The 24,735-nt window shown below is 44.7% G+C and overlaps 1 protein-coding gene across 2 annotated transcripts in view; it reads left to right on the top strand.

Annotated features, from left to right (window-relative positions):
- DYNC1LI2 (dynein cytoplasmic 1 light intermediate chain 2) overlaps window positions 1-24,735 on the top strand; it is a 424,537-nt gene that overhangs the window by 257,906 nt on the left and 141,896 nt on the right. For both annotated transcript variants that reach the window (XM_078669984.1, XM_078669985.1), the window contains exons 9-10: window positions 3,223-3,282; window positions 20,442-20,483. In XM_078669984.1, coding sequence (XP_078526110.1) covers window positions 3,223-3,282; window positions 20,442-20,483 — 102 coding nt within the window. The remainder of the gene's footprint in view (window positions 1-3,222; window positions 3,283-20,441; window positions 20,484-24,735) is intronic.

The raw sequence follows: 24,735 nt of genomic DNA, 5'->3' as shown, positions 1-24,735 counted from the left end.
TCCAGGACTTTCTGGTGTGATTATTGGTTCGCAGACCCACCACCGGGGTTGGTATTGCTGGGGTATCTATTCTAAGGTAAGGAATCTATCACTAAAGTGTCTTTCAGATGCACAAGTTACTACTTGTGTAACGATATATCTGTAAGAGACATTAGTTAGTGATAGATTCCTTACTGACCCACCCATCCTCCCCGTTCTGCGAACCGATATCTAGGGTTAAGGTCATCCCCTTCAGGGCCCTAGTTTCAATGGCACCAGTGTTGGTTTTTAACATGGCTCTGCGTTTCTGGCGCGGAAAAGCTGTGTCTAAGAACTGATGTCAGCACGCGGAGGCGGCGTCTAAGTACTCCGACGACGTCATCAGGGCGCTCACGACGCCGACGACGGACGCGGAGCCGTGGACCATGCCTGTTGGCGCGCAGGGCTATTGCTACGCAAAATTTTCCGGATCCAGTCTGACGCCTGGGGATATTCTAAGGTAGGGAATCTATCACTAACCAATGTCTTTTACAGATATATCGTTACACAAGTAGTAACTTGTGTGTCTACCCCAATCTCTCTCAGCTGGGCCAACAAATGTATATGTCATGGTGTGTCCACGCCTTTTTGTATTATTATTTATTTATTTATTTTAAAGGGAAATCAAATTCGAAGAGTCTAGTGGACTTTCTATCCGCCCCCCCCCCTTTCTTTGCCAGGGGATGGAGGGGAAAAGGGGGGCAAGCACCTCACCCAGGATGTCATCTATGACATGGGTTGTCTTTGCAGCTTTTTAATGCACTAAGCTTGAGGAGAAGGGCAGTCTGGTAATAGGAAAGCTGAGGTTTAGTATTATATCCACTGCCATGAAATAGCTGTGTCCTCAAGAGTATCCTTTCACTAGTGCTTCAGATCTGTAACTTTTTGGCAAGTTGCCTTTGGAAAACATTGTGTAAAATGCTCAAATTTGCTAATTTGGTGTTTAGGATTGTGGTAGTGGAGAACCCTTTGGCTCCCTATTTGGGCTTGTATGCATCAGCCACAGGCGCGCAAACCCATTGGCCTCAAAGGACTTCAGCCCCCCCCCCCCCGTCGTGTCTGGCAGCCTGGGATGAGACACCTCCCGGGCCGGCTCACAGCCGCACCCGAGCACTTCACAGGTCTTTAAAAGACCTTGTGCATGTTAATGGGGAGTCTTTGTTGTTTCACCCCTTCTAAGAGCCCCTGCAGCTCGACTCTGCCGATTGCATAAAGATTCAGCCCCCCCCCTGAAATGTTTTCTTAGCCCCCTCCCCCCCCCCCCCGAAATTTGACTCTAGTTGCGCCTCTGATCAGCCACTCACTCCATCATATTTGAGGCATATGTTTACGCATCACTAGTTTCAGATTTCACCAGTCATCACTGAATTAACTTGATTATCGGACTAAAAATGGTTGAAACACAGTGTCTGTGAATCAGGAGGCAGACTGGGCTACGCTGAGGTATGCCAGAAGGTTTAACTCACATGCTACTTCACTAGTTCTGGAGGTCTGAAAGCCACAGCTACAATCTACAGCCTTGTATAGCCCTACCATGGGAGTTGCAGCAGCCCCATGGCAGTCCAACCGCCCAACTTGTAATAGGGCGGTCAGGCCGGATGTGCCTGCACCGCCACCATGGCTAGGACTGTCCATCAGACCGCCGTAGCCCTAATCAGGCCCTTAGACTTTGGAGAAAAGCTGCATTAAGAACTTACAGAGCTTTAATAAGATTGGCAAGCCGTAGAGCACTGAATATGCCCTGGTTTGTGCCATACAACCTTTGTGAAGCTGAGGTCAATCCATTGTTGGTACTCCCTTAAGTCCATAATTTTTGCCTCATTTGGTTTATCTAAAAAAAATCTACTGAGAATCAGTTGCCCAAACCAGGTTGTTGGAACCTAATCAAAGCGGTCTTACGGAGTTCTTTTTGATACATAAAATACTTCTCCTGTTTGATAGCCAACTAAATTCTATCAAACCTCAATATGCTAATGTACTGTGTTTGAAGTTTAGGTTGGGTATTTTATCTTTAGAGTGGCCCACATCAAAGTGGGACAGAAATTAAATGTGATCAAGCCATTGCCTTTATTGAGAGCAGATTTCTGAGACAGACGTGAATTTAGTTGGTCTTGCCTGAGGCAGCGGATGCGCAGTCGCTTGCAAGACATTTCATTAACTTAGGTGGTGCTTAGAGCCCACCCATTGATTTCCATTGGTTGGCTTTCTCACTCATTTCTTTGGTCACTGCATGTCAGCTTTTCTTCCAATTCACGTGTTTGTTCTTCCCCTGGAGCATGGCCCAAGTACAGCTTCCTTTCCCAGTTTCCTTATGCTGCTTGCACTTTCGAAACTACTTTGTGCATTTGTTTGCAGTCCAACTACCCCCTCATCCCGCCCTGGGTTGCAGCGGTTTTTAAAAAAAATATGTAGCATCAAATCGGTCCAAGGACAACAAGGGCCTTGGAATACTTTACTTTAGCACTATATGCCAGTTGTCATGTATAGACAACCGACCACTGCTGTACCACATGGCTAAAAGATATTGACAAAGTCAATAGCTCTTGCATACATGCGACTTATTGGCTTTGCCTATGTTTGTTGTTTTGCTGCTCTTCCTCAAGAATAGATTAAAATGGACCATTCCTGTCTTTTTTTAAATATGGGCATACTGAACTATTTGGATGTGTTTAGTATAGTTAAATTCGACACTTCTACTCATTTGGTCTTCTTAGACTATTGCTAATTATACATCTTGCCTGGATAACTAGATCCAGTTATTTGTCTCTCATGCCCTGAGGTTTCTTAGTCGTTTACATAGCTGGTGTGTGATTATAAGTGGGCTTGAAAAATTGCATTGTACTCCATTTTTATTCATCTTGATTTATTATGTAGTAACCAGTCATAACCGGAGACAGAATATGCAATTATGTATAACTAGCCATAATCTGTGATTATATATTTTTTTTCATGTATCTAGTTTATTAGAAGCTCAGTTGTATTAATACATTGTTTTTGTATTTAATGTGTTTTATGGGATTTTTAGTACTTTAGTGTTTAAGTAACAATATTATAATTGTTGTTATTCCTTAAAGTAAAACTATAAAGCTGTTTTGGTCATGAAATGTGATTTGAACATAGCCACTCTTTCTCTGTCTGTCTCCACTCTTTTTTGAGTTGCCTGCAGGGTACGTGTTTATAACCCTTTTGAATGTTTTTTTACAGTTAGTGCATGATAAAGAGCTAGCGGCAGAAGATGAGCAGGTGTTTCTTATGAAACAACAGGTAAGAGCAATTAGATCAGTTTTTATACATTTACATTGTGAAAATAGCGTTACTTTATGTTATAGATATATGTCTGTGTTTTAAAATATTTTAGGTGTATGTACTCTTTACTACAGTTCAAAGTAACCTTTGTAGCTCTTTGCTAGTTTTAGAAGTATTTTTCTCGTGCATGATTCTCATGCATGGTTAAGCAATATTTACGTTTCAAAATTAAATTGCAGTGCCACAACTTTCTGCTTCTGAGATGACCACCTTCTCACAGGAGAATATGTCTAGGGAGAACAGGTCTTGCTTTTTTGTAAACCAGTGAGAGAGTGGTGTTGCTGTAAGCCCTGCATATATTGTCAAAGTTTGTGTGCATGAAAAAGAGTGCTGTGTGGCTGGATGACTGCATGGACGGAGCCTAATGTGGATTGGTTCTGTACCTTCTGGTAAGTGGCAGAATATGTTTAAAGAGTAGTAGTGAGGAGTCACCAAGGTATTTGCATCAAAGATACAGCCTTTGGACCTGTATCACCTAAGAGGAGGACTGTCAGTAGGTGTGATGTTGTTCTTTTAAATTCTTACCCTGTGATAAACCTCCCAAGAGTAAGCACGACCCTCTGGGACCAAAGGGCTAGATGTTGTTGCCCTTGGCTAGCTTGAGAAACATGCTTGGAAGTTATCCAATTGCCTCTGTGGTCGTGCTTCACTTCTGCAGTCATGGACATTTTTGGAACTAGAGATGAGCAGTCAAAACTGAAATAGCTCCAGTTTCTAGCAAGGCAGTAAGTTGCCAGCACATGACCAATTTCCGTTATAGTACTACCAGCCCCTGTGCTTAAGAATAAGGTAGGGTTGACGCCGATTTTTTTTTTTATTTAGGGTCTGTGATATGCCTCAACCCTTGCAAGCAATTAAGAATGGGCAAATGCACTTAGGTGGGGAGCATGGCATAGTCTGAGTCCCAGTGGCCTCAAATGGAACAGTGGCAGTTGGCCCTCATACAGTGTCATACTGGACCATTTGCTTATGTCTGCAGACTAGGAAAGGTCACACTACTTCACAAAACCTGTAAATCCTAACACACTACTTAAAATGGTCTTTTTCTGGCTTCGTCCTACTGTCCCGAAAGAATATTCAGTATTTTCATTGTAGACCCCCACACACCCTATTGGGATCATGCTTCATATTCGGGTCGCACACTGGTCCCTACAAACCAGAGTCGGCCCAACCATCTTCCAGGGTGCACTTTGAATAATGTACTAATCTTGATGGGGAATATAAATATTAAAAATGCCTCGTATTCACTCCCCCGTTTCCCTTTATTTTTGGGTGCCACTGGTATGATTAAAATGTGAATTATCTGGGTGGATCAAGGGGAGAGGTAATACCCCTTTACCCTCATACTGTGTTGACTTGCTTCACCTTTCATCACGGTCCATGCAGGGTCTCTGGCTTCCATCAGGACTAATTGGTAATCCCTGTTTCGTAATGTGTCTCAGTTTAGTCAGTGGTGTTGGGTCTGTCACTTGTCAACTCTCATGACACTGGACATAAAACCAACATCAATAAGGCCTACTTGCCTGTGCCTCGGATGGAGAGGCATATACTAATGCCTGTTTTCATCAAAATCATACGTTGTAAGAGGACAAAGCAATATAAAAAAAAATAAAGGCGATTGAACAGAAACCTCAGCTGTTCCGAGTGAGAATTTGAGGATTGTGTCAATATAGTACATTCTCTTGATGCATGCATCAATGTGCTTGTTTCATGCATGCCCATCCATATATTAAATCCCCCCTTATTCCCCAATGTTCGGTTGAGCAGAAGCTATACACACACTATGCAATCTCTTTCTTATTGCATGCATTTCAATGTAATAGGGTGAAACTCCTGGCCCTCTTCATATACATCATTTTACACTACTCAGCATCACAAACGAAAAACATAAACAAACGTGGATAAGGTGAACTCAGTATGGTATATACCAGGTATTACTGCAAGGATGATGTACATAGCACTTTGTGAGGTCATAGTCCATATTGCTTTAGGATTTCGTACCCACCTCAGTGTATAGTAACACTTTATACGGGCTGGTGGGACACTTGGAATTACCACATAACCGATACCTTTGTCCTGAATGAAGAGTTAGAATTGATGGTGGTAATGAATTCTAAATCCATGTGTGAATGAAGTATGTTCCAGAGACCTGTTTAATCAGACAGGTGAGGTTATCTCGTGTATGTATGACTTCAATGCCAGCAGCAAGGTGGCATGTTTTTGGCCTCCTCTGTATCAGGATGCAGTTTATAATTCTTGAATTTGGCACATATCCAAAAGTGGGGTAGTCTTTATTTCATATCTATAATGAATCCCAGATAGAGGATCTAGATGGTGGCACTGTTATGTTAGTTTGGGTACAGGGGATGTGGGACTGAAAACACGCACACTGGGACAGAATGCCCATCGCATAGATGTACACTTGCACAGAAACCTTTATATGAACACCTGAACTAAATCCACAATACTGTTTCGACAGTGATAAGGCTAAAGATGTGCTTATGGGAAGGGTAAGCTTTGGGCTTAGGGATAGGGTGCAAGCATGTTTGGCTAAAGTAATGGTTTAATTTTAGGATTAGAGTATAGTTTAGAACGAGTTGATGTAGTGGGTAATTAAATTATAGTTATTATATTGTATACCCTCCTGGTGGATGTCTTGGTTCATTGTAGCGGCTTCCTTATATTGTTAGCTCCTTATAGCAGCATTTTTTTATAGTATGGTATATTCCTTTGCACACCACACTCACTCCTGATACCCTTTTCCAGTTGTGGTATAAAATGCTCATTGCAGATGCCACACTGACTTACATAAGGAATGGCACAGAAGGGTGCCCATGCTAGATACAGATATCAATGGGTTGTACTGCTATTTAATTTGCCAAGCATACCAGCTGGTACAGTATGCATGGCACGGTCAAATGTCTGTTGTGCTGGTGGCAATGGATCACTCGTATGTGGTTCTAGAATTGATGGGAAACTGGCACCCTGCCTCAATTGCTCGATTTTCACCAAAGGAAGTTACTTTGCTGCTTTCATGACATTTCAAGAGTGCAAGAATAATGCTAGTTCATTAATATGGTAAAATAGTCACCTACCCGTGTCTTGGTGTTAGCCGTGTCCTTGAGCTGGAGAAAAGTAAGTAGTCCATGCATGTATTAAGCTTTGAATTCACATGTCGTAGCTGCAAGATCATTATTGTGTGCAGTTTCTGTCTCCTGCTGTCCCCTTTTTAGGTCGAGCCTAACGTAGCGTGCAAGCGTTGCTTAGGTGTGACCTCTTGGAATCACTCAGGACTTTTTGGGAAACTCGTGCATGTACTGCACGGTTTCCAATGAGCCCTCGTGCATGGGTGGAGTTTACCTTGCAGGAGGGAGCATGGTGCGCCCCGTGTGCTATCTATTTGATTTCCTATTTAAAAGGCTTCCTTTACATTGTGGCTGCGCGTCCCGGCACTGTTTTCTGTAAACAGCTGCATTCCTTGCCATTCCCTGCTTTCACTTTTGCCGTTGCACGTCTGAATCGCTCTGAACTTCCAGCCTACACAAGCGCGCGCGCACCACTCACGGGAGGCTGCAACGGCATTCCTCCTTTGTTCTGCTTTTTCATGCCATTACAGCTCCCATTCAGTGTTGCAGCAATGCTTTGTGCTGAGGGCTGAATTCCTGTCCTGAGGTTCTGGGCAAATCACTCTTAGCGGCTGGCAAGCGGAACTGATGCAGAGATTTTATGTGTCTACTGTCCCCAAGGATGAGGGGGCATGGTGAGGCTCCGGAGCACTCCACAGACAGTATATGGACAGGACGCTGTTCCACGCATGGCGCAAGAAGCTTGTAAGAACTTTATGCGCACTCCTCTTGCTTGCAATGGCCACATTTTCCTCTCGCAAAATAAAGGGGCATGACAGGGGTGTGCGCAGCATTGGGTTCCGTGAATTTGCAGCATGGCTGCTTATAAACAGAAGGGGAGCCAGAGTCCGCACCGAATCCACCTTTGCTCTGGCTCCCAGTGACTGGAGCCCAGGGGGGCTGGGGGAAGGAAGACAGACCCCAGGATGTTTACCCACAACACTTCAAGATGCCTCCTGCAAAGGCCTTTCCACATCAAGTTTAAATACGCACCAAATAACGATATAGCTGAAAAGGTAATTGCCCCGTGCAGGGCCCTTCTCCTGCTTCACGAACACAATGAGACAAATGAACTCAAATAACAGGCCTTTAACGGGACACTTCCGTAGACCGGTCTGTGCAGTTGTAAAAGTTTTACATTTTATTTACAGTTTTGAGGAACGTGGAGCCCGCGAAGAATGCCAGCTGCTTCCCACTTTCTAAAATATGGATGCCCTTATCCTAGAAATAAAAGTTGCCACTTTAATTTCCAAGCGAGACTAATGTGCTCATCACCTTTAATTGTTTTTCCCCTAAATACTAGTACACCAACAGAAGCCGGTGGGTTGTTTAGGAGGGCAGATCTGCATTGAAGACTCAGCTGGAGATCATGCTTGGAATCTTGAAGTCTGATGTTTAGGCTTTCGCTTCCTAGTGCAGTGCACATCCAGAAGGGTATGCACATGCGTCTGGGATCAACAGGCGAGCCTTTGAACAAGCCTGTAACAGCTTGCTCATTCTTTCACCAGAAACGTGCTTTTTAAACAACCAATACACACGGGTAAACGCAAAATTGCTCATGTGTTTGTTGCTGTGCAGTGTGTAGGAAGGTGGAATTTGACTACATGGTTGCCCCCACTTTTTTCTCGTGTTTTGATGGTTTTTCAATTCGTTTGGCCGGGAACCTGCTATTCAGGTCCCCAGCCTAGCTGCTTCCTCTCTAAATTGATTCCATGTACATTAGGTACACTCCAGTTTAGTTACTGGGGTAACCTTACGAGTCCCTAGTATATGGTACCTTGGGTACCCCGGGCGTAATTACCCCAGAGGCCTACCAGGGGCTGAAGCATGTATTATCACACCCCTGGGAAGCCTTCCAAAATGACACCACAGGTCTGCTACTTCACCCTGTATAAGGTGGTGTATGCACCTCTTACTTAGATATAGGTTCCCTATATCTACATTATATCACTACACATATGAACCTTTCAGTCACCCTTATGCCAGGCCTTATCAATCCTGAAGGCAGGGTGCTGGGTTTTGTGTGAGAGGGTGCCCATGCATGAGCAGGGCCCCTCTGCAGTCTTAGTCTTCAGAATCTATTATCAGGGGCTGTTCTGTGATACAGCCAGACCATATACTCTTAAGTGCATTATAACCTTGCGGTAAATACTATCTTTGGAATGGCTGTAAGGAAACATGTTGTGTTTGGTGTCAAACACTTTGGAATCCTACCCCCGCCAGTTCTGGCGGCGGGGGTAGAATTCCACACTTCTAGAGGGAGAGAAATGTTCACACCGGTATACCCGGTACCAGTTTACAAGAGCCCTGGCATCACAAAATGGATGCTGCAGCCACATACACAAGTCTGGCCTCCTGCTGCTGGACGAAACTCAGCCAGCGGAGGCCTGGACAATAGGATTCCTGTCACAGGGAGGGGTCTCCACCTCCCTGACAGGCTTTAGTGTAGTGGGGCTGGGTGGGTGCATTCCAAGAGTGCTTTGAAGTCTGCACTGGGTGCACATTTGGTGTCCCTGTGCATAGCCCAGTTCAAACCGGTTGCAGGGACTACCAGCCCCTGCTCTGGCGCTAAACTGGACAAAGGAAATGGGTGTAGCCACCCCTCTTTCCAAACCCTCCCACAGGTGGGTCCCCAGAGTATGTCAAACCCCTACCTTGGGTATAAGAAAGGAATCCCTGACTCCAGGACTTTAGATTACACCTGGTTGAAGCTCTTATACTGAATCCTGGAACTTTGACTATCTGCACAACGCTGGATGACTGAAGAATCTCCCTTGGAGTAAAGGAGTTACTCCCCTGCATGGCAGGCACCAAAGACTCATCTGACGGGTCTGCATCTCTGAAGCTCCCGACAGACTCCGAAGTAATTGCAGCCCAGGAGGGGGATTTCCACACTTCTCCGAGGCCGACCTGAGTCCCCAGCAAAGCTGAGACCCGCAGCCCTCTTGAGTACCGTCGAACCCCTGGACACCGTGCACATTTGCAAGTGCATATGCTTCTTGGCGATCCTTGAGGCTGTGCTTTGGGTTACTTGTAATGTGGATCAATGTCACACATTCACCCCAGTCCAAAGATCTGGGCCCAAATCCATTGTTTTTCCACTCCACACCACCCTGGGTTAGACAATGGCGATATGCAAATCAGCGCTGACCCTGTGCCCCATGGGAACAGTCCAGTCCGAACTACAAAAGCCATGTCCTTCCCAGAACGGAATCAAGCATCCGAGGACCGGCCCGGTTTCGAGGTAACACCTCATCAGCCCGGCTAGCTTGACTCCAGTGGTGTGGAGTGCCTGGGACTCACGTCTGAGCATCCCCAGTACACTTAGAGCGGTAATTGCAAACACAACAGTGATGGACAGAATGTGGATCATTGTCACACATTCACCCCAGTCCAAAGATCTGGGCCCAAATCCATCGTTTTTCCACTCCACACCACCCTGGGTTAGACAATGGCGATATGCAAATCAGCGCTGACCCTGTGCCCCATGGGAACAGTCCAGTCCGAACTACAAAAGCCATGTCCTTCCCAGAACGGAATCAAGCATCCGAGGACCGGCCCGGTTTCGAGGTAACACCTCTCATCAGCCCGGCTAGCTTGACTCCAGTGGTGTGGAGTGCCTGGGACTCACGTCTGAGCATCCCCAGTACACTTAGAGCGGTAATTGCAAACACAACAGTGATGGACAGAATGTGGATCAATGTCACACATTCACCCCAGTCCAAAGATCTGGGCCCAAATCCATCGTTTTTCCACTCCACACCACTGGAATCAAGCTAGCCGGGCTGAAGAGAGGTGTTACCTCGAAACCGTGCCGGTCCTCGGATGCTTGTTTCCGTTCTGGGAAGGACATGGCTTTTGTAGTTCGGACTGGACTGTTCCCATGGGGCACAGGGTCAGCGCTGATTTGCATATCGCCATTGTCTAACCCAGGGTGGTGTGGAGTGGAAAAACGATGGATTTGGGCCCAGATCCTTGGACTGGGGTGAATGTGTGACATTGATCCACATTCTGTCCATCATTGTTGTGTTTGCAGTTACCGCTCTAAGTGTACTGGGGATGCTCAGACGTGAGTCCCAGGCACTCCACACCACTGGAATCAAGCTAGCCGGGCTGAAGAGAGGTGTTACCTCGAAACCGGGCCGGTCCTCGGATGCTTATTTCCGTTCTGGGAAAGACATGGCTTTTGTAGTTCGGACTGGACTGTTCCCATGGGGCACAGGGTCAGCGCTGATTTGCATATCGCCATTGTCTAACCCAGGGTGGTGTGGAGTGGAAAAACGATGGATTTGGGCCCAGATCCTTGGACTGGGGTGAATGTGTGACATTGATCCACATTCTGTCCATTATTGTTGTGTTTGGGTTACTTGTAGCCCAGACCCCGAGCAGCATTTCCACCGAAGATTGTTGGCCCACATTCCACGAGTGTTCCGTGAGCCGACGACTTGTGATTTCTCTCGAGGTACCTTCGCTATCCCTGGTCCGTTGACTAGTGGGTCCCTGAGAAGGCAACTCTGACTTTCCTTGGGCTTCCCTGGTTCCTCCAGATGTGCCCTGACTCTCCACCACTTGGTTAGTACCCGGACATTGCTGGTCCGCACCGAAGCATTTCTTCACTTTCTGCGTGGGTTGCTGTTGCCACGGCTTGTTGGGTCCAATCTGATCACTGACGCCGCAGCACTCAACATCCTTCGTGGGACAGTTCGAATCCAGCATCTGGTTGTCATAGACGCCTCCTGGTCCTCGTGGCTGCAGAGTCAAGCTTCACCTCTTCACACCTGAATCACCTGACATCGGTGGGCATTCGTCTATCGTGCCCCTTGTCACTGGCAAGTGACCCAGACTCTGTCCCCTCTGCTTTCAGGTTCTTCTCACCTTCGATCCAGGCTTTGATCACTCCGAACACTTTCCACTTTGACGACCGCAGCACTTTGCAGCCGATTGCCATTGAAATCAACAACAATTCCAGACACCAAAAGACACCTATGCAACCGGCTTCCCTGGGTGAGGTAACTCGAGTACTCCGGTGCTCCCGTGGGTGTTGGCCCTAGAACCCCTTAAGTCTAAAGGGGTTTTCTCAAAGTCCTCTCCTAAGTGTCCTTAATCTTTAAATTTCCAACCGCGACTTTCCCCATTTAAGTTAACAACGATTTGCTGCTGTGTTCTCACACTGCATGCGTCCCCCGTGGGTCCCCTGTGTCACTACCTTGGGTGGTTCCTTGTGGCCCCAGCACTACTACAGGCTCTAGGCCTTGTGTCTAGTCAAGTCGTGGTTCTTATACCACTTTCTTAATATATGGTTTGGTACGCCCCTAGGGCTCAACGTATATTGTGCTATTTACTGAAGTTCTATTGCATTGAAATGGTGTACTTGGCTCTGTAATCTCATAAAGGGATTACTAGAGAGTGTTTAGAATAAGTACAACTATTTTATATATATACCTTATGTGTTTCTCCTTTCATATAGACATTCAAGAGGTTATAGTCTGGTTAACTAAGCTGCTTTACACTACTTCAAGACTTAGCCTGAAGGCTGCTCGCGATAGCTACCACTAGGATAGCTTTCCATAAAGGTTGTCTTAAACCGATCATCAATAAGGGTTGTTTGGACTGGTGCAAGGTGCCCACAAGAATAGTGGACAGCATATGCCAGGCCAACTTCCCACACAGTGGGTATGTGAGAGAGCTTCAGTGTGCTTTAAATTCGTTACCTTGGGTATGCCCAGGCTCTCTTGGTGCAGTGACTTATAGTAAACTGAAATATGACACTGCAGCCGTTTGTTGCCAGTTTTCGATTGAGCCAGGAGAAGGGCTTTGCATGGTATGAAAAGACTGGGGGGGTGGGTCTCTCATAGGCGTGTGGCAAATGTAATTAAGGGCGTAGCTTAAAACGCTTAGGCTAAACATCTGTACTCTGCATAGTGTGCTGCCCTAGCATTTTGCTTGTTCTTTACGTACATTACAGCTACAACAAGCTGGAGCTATTAGCTTTGTCAATGGCTGTAAGTTTCATAGCAGAAATAAGCAACCACTATGGCTTCATTGTATATAATATTGAAAATGCTTTCTTCTTGTGGGGGAAGTTGTGGTATTAGGCTAAAGCTGCCGACCTTTGAGCGGAGAGGGCAGGTTCAAGCCTGACGTCGGCTCAACAGCCTGTGATTCAAACAAGCATTGGCATAGCCAATAGGGCTCGCTTTTGGGACCTTATAAGTATTTAGTTATGCAGCACAATATCCTTGGTACAACAACTGTTGCATGGCTGAACACTTATAAGGTCCCAAAGGCGAGACCTCTTGGCTATGCCAGTGCTTGTTTCACAACACTGACATCTATCTTCCACCTGACTTCCAATAATGCTTTCGTTCGAGGCATATGAGCTGCAGATTGTACATTTAGCAATAGATCGCCACCTGGTGTTGGGCTCGGATGATTGCAGGTTGTTGTTGTCTTCTTGGAAGAAGTCTTTGTAGTCACGAGATAGGTGACTCCTCCCTTGGACAATACTGCACATGGTCATCGACTCCATCCTCAGATTGTTTTTTTCCGCTACTGGGTTCGGATAAAAGTTTTCCGCTCCGGCTAGAAAACAACTTTTCTGTATTTTCGAAGCGTGAAACTTTAAATAAACTTCTTCGACATTGAACAGACTTTCGACATCACCAGCTACATCCCGGTGCGTCGACGCGGGCCGTTGGGCCTATCGGCGCCGTACGGCCTACGCCTCATGGACAGAACTCCATTCAAGAGATGCCCGGTATGTCGAGCAAAATTCCCTCATAGCGACCATCACGAGGTTTGCAACCTCTGTCTCTCGCCAAAACACGACGAGTCGACCTGCACAGCCTGTGCCTCCTTCTGATCGAAAAAGACCATTCGGGTTCGGAGGGCCCGTCGACACAAGATGAGGAGATCAGCGCCAGCACCGGAGGCCATCTTTGAGGAGGAGATCGTCGAAGAAGACGTCTCCGCGGAGGAAGATCCGATCGAAGATATCTCCGAGGACGAGGCTCCACTCGTCGCCGAGGAAGACTCGCCTGATCTCCAGATCATATCGGGGGCAGAGGACTCGGACGATTCGATTCCATCTCGACAACCCGTACCTCTGCCCCTGCACAACACACACTAGCCAAACAAGAGGCAACGGTCGGCACTCCGCCCATGGGGCCCAGTCGAGACCGAAATTTACCCTCTAGCGCCCCGCCTTCGGGCTCGGCTCCGAGGAAACAGACTATGCCTTCCGGTGCCTCGGCACCGAAAAAATCACATGTGCCAATTCCACCTCCTCCATTGGCACCGAAAAATCCTTCGACACCGAAGGACTCGTCGACACCGAAACCAAAACGTCCTTCGGTGCCCAGAAACAAACCTGAGCCGAAAGCTCATACTCCGAAACATTCCGGTTCCAAAAACAAAGAAGGGAAGCCGGATTCCGGCGCCGCAGGCCCAGCAAAATCTGTTTCCACGCCGAAACCACCAATACCGGTACCAAAGACTGCAGATAAACATAGGACACCTTCGGCACCGAAAAAATTGCCACAGGACTCTATCACTCCTTCTAAGGCAAAGAACATTAAGCAACCTCTATCGGCACCGAAAAAATCGACGCAGAAGAAGATTATAGAGGAGGAAAATCTGTTTACACCAGATCCTAGACAGAAAAGAGACCATATTAACCCAAGAACTGGACATGTGGAAGCAATTCCTTACAAAAAAAGGCCAGCAGACACACCACTTACACCTGTGGTTCCTGCCAAAAAGGATTGTGCAACTTCTCCAATGCACCCTTCCTCTCCTTCACCTTCTTCCTCTCCTTCACCTTCTTCCTCTCCTATTAATCCATATATTGAACCTATAACTTCTCCTATCCAATCTCCTGCATCATCACACCACACTGACGAGGAGTATGATTTGGGTGGGATTATGATGTACCAGAGACACATACATACCCTTTAGATGAGGATATCAACCAAGAAGATCCCAAGGAAGACGATGCATATAATTTTGCACCAAACAATGCACCAGACATCCCTGATCCTCAGTACTACCCAACAAAACCCTCCCCTCCAGAGGATAGTATTGAGTTTAATCATTTACTAAACAGAGCTGCACTTTACCATTGGGTTCCTATGCACTCTGATGCCATTGAGGAGGACTTCTTATTAGAAACTTTTGAACAGTCACAGAGGTCTACTCAAATATTACCCATGGTCAAAGGAGTCATTAAACATGCTCCGGACATTTTTAAAGATCCAGTAAGGTGTAGAGTGTTAAATCCCAGAATAGAGAAAAAGTACAGGCCAGCACCAGCTGATCCAGTATAAATTAAGTGACATCTGCCATTAGACTCTTTGGTAGTGTCAAATGCACGTAAAAGGGCCAATTCTCAAACTTCTGGTGACACACCTCCGCCTGACAAAGAATCCAAGATTATTGATGCGTCAGGGAAAAGAATTACTGCACAAGCAACAAACATATGGCGCATAGCAAACACACAAGCCTTACTCTTACGATACAACAGGGCTCATTACGACCAATTAGAAAAGTTAATGGAACACCTAACAGATCAATACAAGGATCAGGCGGCAGAGCTCTTACAAGAAGGCAAATTAATATCTAATGCCTCAATTAAATGCGCACTAGATGTAGCTGACACAGCATCCAGAGCAGTTAACACTAGTGTTATTCTCAGACGTCATGCATGGTTACGCATTTCAGGTTTCAAACCAGAAGTACAAACTACCATCCTAAACCAGCCCTTCAATCAGAACCAACTGTTCGGGCCGGAAGTAGATAATACACTGGAAAAGATGAAAAAGGACACAGACACTGCTAAGTCTATGGGTGCATTACAATCCACCCAAACCAGAGGTTCTTTTCACCGCTCCTCTTATAGAGGAGGCTCCAAGCAAACTGGCGCAGATACCACATAATCTTTTAAAACACAGACCTCCTCTAATAAAGGCTACTTTAGAGGAGGATACAGAGGCAATAACAACAAGGGAAGAGGTAGAGGTAATAACAACCGCTCCTCTTCCACTCCCAAACAGTGACTTCCCTCTGCCTCCCCTACAGCATTCCACTCCTGTGGGGGGCAGACTATCACAGTTCCTACCTGTCTGGAATTCCATCACAACAGACAAGTGGGTAAGACAGATTATCCAACATGGCTACTGCCTAGAACTCACAGCAACCCCCCCCCCCAAACATACCACCCAGGCAGCGTCCAATGTCCACAGAACACATAACTATGCTTCAACAGGAAGTTCTATCACTCCTAGAAAAAGATGCTATTCAAGTAGTTCCTCTACAAGAACAAGGAACAGGAGTCTACTCACTGTACTTCTTAATCCCCAAAAAGGACGGGACACTGAGACCAATTCTCGACCTCAGGCCCCTCAACCATTATATACAATCAGATCATTTTCACATGATCACTTTACAACAAGTACTCCCATTGCTAGAACAGGGAGATTTTCTTTCAACACTAGACCTAAAGGACGCCTACTTTCATGTGCCTATACATCCTGCGCACAGGAAGTATCTAAGATTTGTCATACAAGGACAACACTATCAGTTCAAAGTCCTTCCATTCGGGGTTACAACAGCACCACGAGTGTTTACAAAGTGCTTAGCAGTAGTAGCAGCACATCTCAGAAGACAACAGATACATGTCTTCCCTTACCTAGGCGACTGGCTCATAAAGGCAAGATCGTTCAACCAGTGTGTACAACACACAAAACAAACGATTCAAACATTACACGACTTCGGGTTTACAATAAACTACACCAAGTCACACCTAGAGCCTTCGCACGTTCATCAATATCTAGGAGCTACCATAAACACATCAGTAGCTCTAGCGTATCCCAGTCAAGCCAGGATTCAAAGCATTCCCGTTTTCAATGCCAACACTCTCTTCAAGCCAGAGTGTTCATGAAACTAATAGGCATGATGGCATCTTGCATCTTCATAGTCCCTCACGCAAGACTGCAAATGCGCCCACTACAAGAATGTCTAGCACAACAGTGGAATCAGGCTCAAGCTCAGCTCACAGACCTGGTGTTGGTGGACAGCCGTACATATCGCTCTCTGCAATGGTGGAACACCAAAAACTTGACAAAGGGACGGCCGTTCCTAGACCCTATTCCACAAATAGTGCTCACGACAGATGCATCCCTCACAGGATGGGGAGCCCATCTCTTGCATTATACCACACAGGGCCAATGGAACAATCAACAGAAACAGTTACACATCAATCATTTAGAGCTGCTAGCAATTTTCCTAGCACTCAAAACCTTTCAAGTACAAGTACAAAACAAAGCTGTTCTAATCCGGACAGACAATATGACAGCCATGTATTATGTACAAAAACAGGGGGGGGACGCACTCTCTGCAACTGTCCCAACTTGCACAGACCATTTGGAGATGGGCCATCCCTCAAAACATACACTGGACAGTAGAACACCTTCCAGGAATTCACAATCAAATTGCAGATCTGTTGAGTCGTCAGTCACAACAGATTCACGAATGGGAGCTGCACACACAAGTTCTCCAACCATTCTTCCAAAGGTGGGGGCATCCACAGATAGGTCTGTTTGCCACACATGAGAATGCGAAATGCCCAAGCTTCGCCGCCAGATTTCCACACCCACAATCGGAAGGAAATGCGATATGGATGAACAGGTCAGGCAGATTTGCGTACGCTTTTCCGCCTCTCCCACTCATTCCACTAGTAGTACGCAAGCTCAGACAACAGTCTCTCAAAATGATACTAGTGGCCCCCACATGGGCACGTCAGCCATGGTTCAACACACTGCTGGATCTCGCACTGGTTCCACATCAAAAGTTACGGCTCATGCCATCCCTGTTAACACAGAAACATGGGGAAATAAGACACCCAGACCCAAACCAACTGAATTTGGCGATCTGGCTCCTGAGATCTTAGAGTTCGGTTACTTAAACCTACCACAAGACTGTATGAATATAATTAATGGAGCTAGAAGATCCACTACCAGAGCATGTTATGCGGCCAAGTGGAAAAGATTTGCAATATACTGTAAGAACAAAAACATTGATCCATTGGATGTTTCCATCCAAGATATCATCTGCTACCTTCTACACCTACAAAGGTCCAACTTGGCTTATTCTTCCATACGCCTGCATTTAGCAGCAATTGCAGCCTATTTACAAAATAGACAGCAACTATCTCACCTTTGGAGTACCAGCAATTAAAGCATTTATGGAAGGATTAAAAAGAATAATCCCATCTAGGTTACCACCTGCACCAGTATGGAACCTAAACGTGGTCCTTACAAGGCTTATGGGTCCCCCTTTTGAGCCTTTACACAAGTGTGAACTGCAATTCCTAACATGGAAAACTGCCTTTCTTGTTGCCATTACCTCTCTCAGAAGAGTAAGGGAGATACAAGCATTCACAATAGAAGAACCATTTTTTCAAATACACCCTAACAAAGTGGTTCTTAGACCCAATCCAAAATTCCTGCCAAAAGTGATTACTCCTTTTCACCTCAACCAATCAGTAGAGTTGCCAGTGTTTTTTCAAAAACCGGACTCTGTTGCAGAAAGAGCTCTACACACCCTAGATGTTAGAAGAGCTCTATTATACTACACAGACAGGACTAAATCCTTCAGAAAGACAAAACAACTATTTGTATCTTTCTCTCCACCACACAAAGGCAATCCCATCTCTAAAGGAGGAATTGCCAGATGGATTGTTAAGTGTATTCAAATATGCTATCAAAAAGCAAAACGTGCACTAACAGTTCCTCATAGAGCGCACTCCACTCGCAAACTAGGAGCGTCTGGCTTTCTTAGGAAACATACCATTAGAGGACATATGCAAAGCAGCAACATGGTCTACAATACACACCTTCACTAAACACTATTGTGTTGATGTGCAAGCCAAGCAGCAAGCTGCAGTAGGCCAAGCTGTACTTAAAACACTATTTTAGTATGCTGCATCGGATACAAGCGACCACCGCTAGGGTAGACACTGCTGCACAATCGTTGCTAAATGTACAATCTGCAGCTCATATGCCTCGAACGGAATATGCTACTTACCAGTATGCATCTGTTCTTGGCATGTAGAGCTGCAGAGTTGTACATGCCCTCCCGCCTCCCCGGGACTTGTATCCGTTCCAGTACTCATCTTACTTAGATGCACACGCATGAACATCCTTTTCTCTTTTCTTCTACTAACTCCATCATTTCCCATCATGGCGAAAAACAATCTGAGGATGTAGTCGATGACCATGCGCAGTATTGTCCAAGGGAGGAGTCACCTATCTCGTGACTACAAAGACTTCTTCCAAGAAGACAACAACCTGCAATCATCCGAGCCCAACACCAGGTGGCGATCTATTGCTAAATGTACAACTCTGCAGCTCTACATGCCAAGAACAGATTCATACTGGTAAGTAGCATATTCCTTCTGGTCATCGCCCATTAATCTAAAAGGAGTAGCCTAAAAATTGTAGAGCAGTATGTAAGGTCATCTGACTGTTGGGGTCAGTGCAACAGTGTCTTTCTGCATGGTGGACTTTAATAGATTGATAAAAGATATGGTTTTCAGAGAGGTGGATTGAAGCACACTGTACCAAGGCAATAGAGGCAGCAACAAGATAATAATGTAAGTATGGAATTCCAACTGTTGGCGCCGGGATGACGTCGTCGGAATAATTAGACGCCGCCCTCGCACGCTGACGTCAGTTCTTCTTTTTTCCGCGCCAGCAAGCGCAGATCCAGGAAGAGCAGTACTCCTAAGTCACTTTTTGACTAACTTTTTTCAGTCTATTATTGAGTCTTTAATCGACTCCGGTGCCGGTAGGGATGCCCGGGTACAAGCCCTGTGACGAACTACTGTTTCTTACAGATATATCGTTACCGAAGGTAAGTAACTTGTGCTTTATGTATTCAATAAATGCATGTTTACAAATCTCTGATAGTATATGATTTGTTTCCTAAGTCAAGGCTGTCTCAGATGACGTTAATATGGATTTCTTTTTGGTGTTAGTTTTCCATTTATTGTCCAATTCGAAAAAAAGCCAATCCTTCAGTTAACAGGAAAAACAAACACTGGCAAAGCCAATAGGTCTTGTCTTTGATACATATTGGCTTAGCCAATGTTTTTTGCTATGTTTTACAGCATCCCTGGGTGCTTTTTGTGCCTTTTTGCTTGTTATTTACCAATCAAAGTTTAAAAGGTAAATAAAAAGGAAAAAAGTAGCACATAAGCGATTTATTTGTTTTTTGTTTTGTATTTTTGCTGATGGGGTATGGGATAGGGGAAGCAAGATGGAGGCCAGGTGAGCAACACGGAGGGTGTGCACAGGGGAAGAGACACAACTTAGAGAAATGTGGCGCTCGGGGGGAGAACAGTAGCACATGAGTGAGAGAGCAACATGGTACTGGTGTGGGAGAAAGATAAGACGGAGAAAGCAAACCGGGGAAGAACATGCTGGAGAGAAGCACACAGACGAGAGCAACACAGCGCCACAGAGGGTAAAAGAGAAGTAAGCCAAGGAAACAGCTGGAAAACACATGCACTCATGAAGTGCTTAAACAAGAAAAGGGTAGTGCCTAAAAAGTAAGGAGAGGGAGGACACACGTAATGAGACCATGCTGCAGGTGATGGACAGATACAAGAAGAGTAATGAAAATCCACACAAGGCCACAAATAAAAAGCATTCAAATGAGTGACAATAAAAGCCAACAATGGTGAGCCCACTTTAAGCTGACAACAAATCTTTTCACCAACAGACCGAGTGCATTGTCTGGTAGGCGAGACCCCAGAAACTATTTCCTAAATTACATTTCTTAGCATACAGCCATTCTTGAAGTGCCTTAATTCAGGGAAGAAATCATGAGCAAAAGCTCAATGTATGCATTTGCAGAAGAACAATTTTGTAATTTTATGGGCATTTCTACTGCATCTCCTGGTGTTATTAAGTGTTCATAATGTTGTCTTTCCAGTCGCATCTTTCAAAGCAGCCAGCAACACCCACAAGAGCATCTGTAAGTGATTATTTTTTTAATACATTAGTTCATTCTTAAGACCATTTTTATAAAAGAAATAAGATTTCATTTGCCAATCCTTTTAAATGAACAACTATGAATTTAAGACTATAGAGATTAAGTGTTAAGCCAATCCAAATGTTTACTAAACGTTTTATACTGTGCATAGAAAAAGTTGTTCTGGTTAATGACTAGATATAGTAGCTCTGAATGTGAACTCTTTTCACTTAACCTTTCTGTAAAAATCTTTTGTAACTGAACTCTCGGATAACTTGCCTATCAGAGCAGGCACTCTTGCTTAAATTCATTTCATTGATTGCATTTTATTTTCGGAACTAATCTAATGAGAATATTGTTTTCAAGGATGTTACCTGTCCCAAAAGTGTTAGATTAAAACGTGCTCTTGTTAAACTTAAACAGGATTTGCTGGCCATGTGTTTAGCAGCTACATAATTATGCCAACTCAGTTGATCTCCGAACAAACCAGGCGTATTGCTTCAATTGCTTAACATTTTAATCTTCAATTCAGAGGCTTCTATTCCACGTAAGGGTCATTACGTTAGAATGATAATTGTTAAGAAAGATGATAATCTTGCAAGTTCATATTTTTTGCTTCTCTCTTGTAATGAGGACATAAAAACCTGACCTTTCACTTACAAACCCCTTTTATATTACCCAAGAAGTAGCACAACTGTCAAAGACAGTTAAAACAACAGTGGTAATGAGGGAACTTAACCGCATGCGTTCGGCATGATTCCCCCCGTACGCTGGATTTTGCGAAAGCGCACTTTACATGACGAGCTGGGCTCGTCATGAGCGTGCGAGGAGGCTACCTCATGACGAGCCCAGCTCGTCATGAGCGTCGAAGGGGTTAAGACTGTGATGAGGAAGAGTGGGGCTGCCATTTCATGAAGGTCGTGCACAAGTAAATGAGACTTTGTCACTTTGACCCTTTTCTCTCTGACAGTCCAGACATTGTGAAGATATACTAAGCTGTGCCAGTCTTTGATCAACAACGCTTGACATTAACTAAAAAAGTAATTTATGACCCATGACCAGGTGGGTGGTTTAGTTCCAGGACACTGTGTACGAAAGACGGCAAGCATTTTATAAACTACCAAATCAATGGTTAAAAAAGCCTCTTACAGTTACTTATATTTTGAGACCTATCTGCATTAGTGTCCTATTACTAATGGGCATATATGCATTAAAGTCCAAACTAATAGATGCAACCAAGCGAGTGAGAGACAAGGCCACCATTGATATCACTCAGACAAATCCCTACACGTTGGCCATATCTACATATTTCTGTGTATTTATATCCCACCCGCTCTGCGCTTATCCAACCCTGTATAGGGCCAAGCAACCGAGAACAAAATCACGGAGGTCATCTAACAAGTGAATTAATAAAATCAGCAGCTCTTAATTGCTGTCAATAGTGATTGTTCTGTTCAGAGTATTAAAAGGTTATTCAAGAGCGTAGGCCAAGCACCTTTTGTCACCACATGACCTCAATCTAGTCTAAGGAACCACTTGCAAAGACACAACCCGAGAATGCAAGCAGCCTGCTAAGTTGAAGTGATGTCATCTACTTAATGAGGTAACTTGGTGACAGGACACTGAGGCATTTACATACTGATGGTAAGAATGGTAAGTTTACTCAGGCCTTAACTGGCATGCAAATGAGTACCTTTCTTAATAAGTGGCACCATGTCTCACATTGAAGGCTGCACATCAACAGATGTGTTTTGTACTCTTTTTTTCATGTCATATGCTAAATATCTAGTAGGTCACCACCTAAAGCATTTCATTATCAGTTGAAACAATTAGCTGAGAACACATGACAACTTTGTGAAAGTACTGAGGAAGACCGCTCAAAGTTCACATTTATACCAGCATTCCTTGATGACCTTGCCAATGTGTGTGATTTGAGACTCCTGCCATCATCCCAGGCGAAGCATATGTACTTAAATAGACTGGAAACCCTTGAAGGAACTCCCAAAAAGATGGGTGGCGAGACATGGCATAGAAGAATGCCTTTGGCATAGAAGTATTACTTTTGTCTTTTCAATCTTCGATAAACTCTCATTCACCCCTTAAAAACTTTAGTCAGGCCACCATTCAGAGATATCAGAGTATTGTCAGCAGAGTACTGTACTTTTGGTTGGGCTTGAGGCTTTGTATACAGCTTGAACAACAGGAGGGAACACACTGATCCCTGAGAAGCACCTAAGTTGATTGTCAGGAGGGCTGAGGACATTCTTCATAATAAAGACCAAAAAGGGCCAGAATAAAGTAAGTAAGGACAATTTGAGATGATTCGCAAACAGCATAAATCTCCCTCACAAACACTTTTTTATGAAAGAGATGAAGAGCAGGACAGAGTAGCCTCATAGGCTCTCATTATATGCTAAAAAAGATACTGCACCTTTAAAAACCCAGAGACCACCAATATCCCATCATGCGCAGCTGGTGGCAGTTGCTTCAGTTTTTTTTTCCGGCTCCTGCTGAAAGGATCCCGAATTACTGAGCTCAGCCATTTTTAAGACTTTCTCTTATTTTTTATTTTCACTTCATTTGATGTTTTTCATCTCTCCCTTGCAGTTTCTGCCTTTTTCTAACAGAACGTGGTGTTCTTTTATCAAATAAAATGCTCTTTTTCTTGGGGGGGGGGGGGCAAATGACCTGCCTGGGGGAGCAAAACCCTGCCTTCTTGGCAGCATATCCTGAAGATTTTCAGCATACAAGAACATTTGTAGCATACTCTGAAGAAAAGGGAGAAGCAAACATCATCTGAAGGTAGGACTTCAGAGCGAGGAGAGGGTCAGTACTCTACCAGGGCTCTGCCATTTACCTTTAAGGGGCGAGGAGAGGGTCAGTCCTATACCAGGGCTCTGCCATTTACTTATGAAGAGCAAGGAGAGGATCAGTCCTCTACTAGGGCCCTACCATTTATTTCTAAAGAATGTTCTTTTCTGGTCAAAGATGGACGTCTACGTCGAGGGCATTGACATTGTTAATGTGTAGCTTGTCAACGTTAGGACCATCATAGGTCCAAACAGATTCTTTCAGTCCCAAAACGCCATTGACGTCAACTTTGACGTCATGGAAAAAATGTTACTTGGTTTCAAAGCACTCCCAGAGCTGGAGCTTTCGCTTTTGGGCTCTGGAATGCAGTAAACCCTAATGGTTGGACCTTCGCCTCACCCAGAATCACCTAGCGTTCAGAAAGCAGCTTAAAACGTGGATATTTGACAAATAATCCTCCTCCCCTTCCTAAGCGCCTTGAAACCCTCTGGGTATGTAGTGCGCTATATAACTTTTTATGACTTGACTTGACTTGATGACTGCATTGTGTGGCCTAAAAATTTAAAGGAAAACCTCTAACGCATATGAAGGGTTGATTTGAATTGGAATAATTGATTGACAGTAGTATTGGTGAACATGTGAATACATAGATTAATTATAAATGCATTTGCTTATGGTTATTCATTTCATGAGTTTTACTGATGAATCCTAATAAATAAGTGCTTACTGCCTACACTTTTTAATAGTGTGGTGACATCTTATTAAAGCCAGTAGGACTGATCTGTATATGTGCATGTAGTAACCCTCTTGACAACGCCAGTTGACCTGCCTTTATATGTAATGTTACCCCCTTATGTTGTGATGCTACATCTGGTATAGATTAGGGGCATTTTGATTATGGGATTCAGGGCCCCCTAAGAGTGAACTATGATAGAAGGGTGTCCCCAAAGGTATTTGAATCCACCTATTGTACATATGTTTATTTAAATGTGTAATAGCTAGCGCTGTGTGTGTAATAAATACAATTTTCCTTTTTAAATGAAAAGGTACTGACTGGACGATCATATATTGCATATTGCATGTTGTTGTGTGCCAGGGAATCCGAATTGCTAGACCCTACCACCTCCCCGGACTAGGCCTTGGACTACTCTGCTTTGCTACCCTGAGAGTCAAGTGCTACAATGTGGTACTTGATTCCTTGTAAAGAAACAATTGTGGACCTATTACTTTCGTAGGATTTACATCCTGATCAACTAATAAACCAATGTTCGAGGCACGTGGACTGTAGATCACATGCTTTGCATACTACTGCCATCTAGTGTTGGGTCCGAATGCTTGCAAGTTGTTTTTCCTCGAAGAAATCTTTCCAGTCACAAGGTGAGGTGATTCCTCCTTTCGGTAATAGTGCGCATGAGCATCGACTCCATTGTTAGATTGTTTTTTT

Source organism: Lissotriton helveticus, chromosome 12, assembly GCF_964261635.1.
Source record: "Lissotriton helveticus chromosome 12, aLisHel1.1, whole genome shotgun sequence".
NCBI lineage: Eukaryota > Metazoa > Chordata > Amphibia > Caudata > Salamandridae > Lissotriton > Lissotriton helveticus.
Note: the sequence above shows the minus strand (reverse complement) of the source record. Positions and strands in the feature narration are given on the sequence as shown.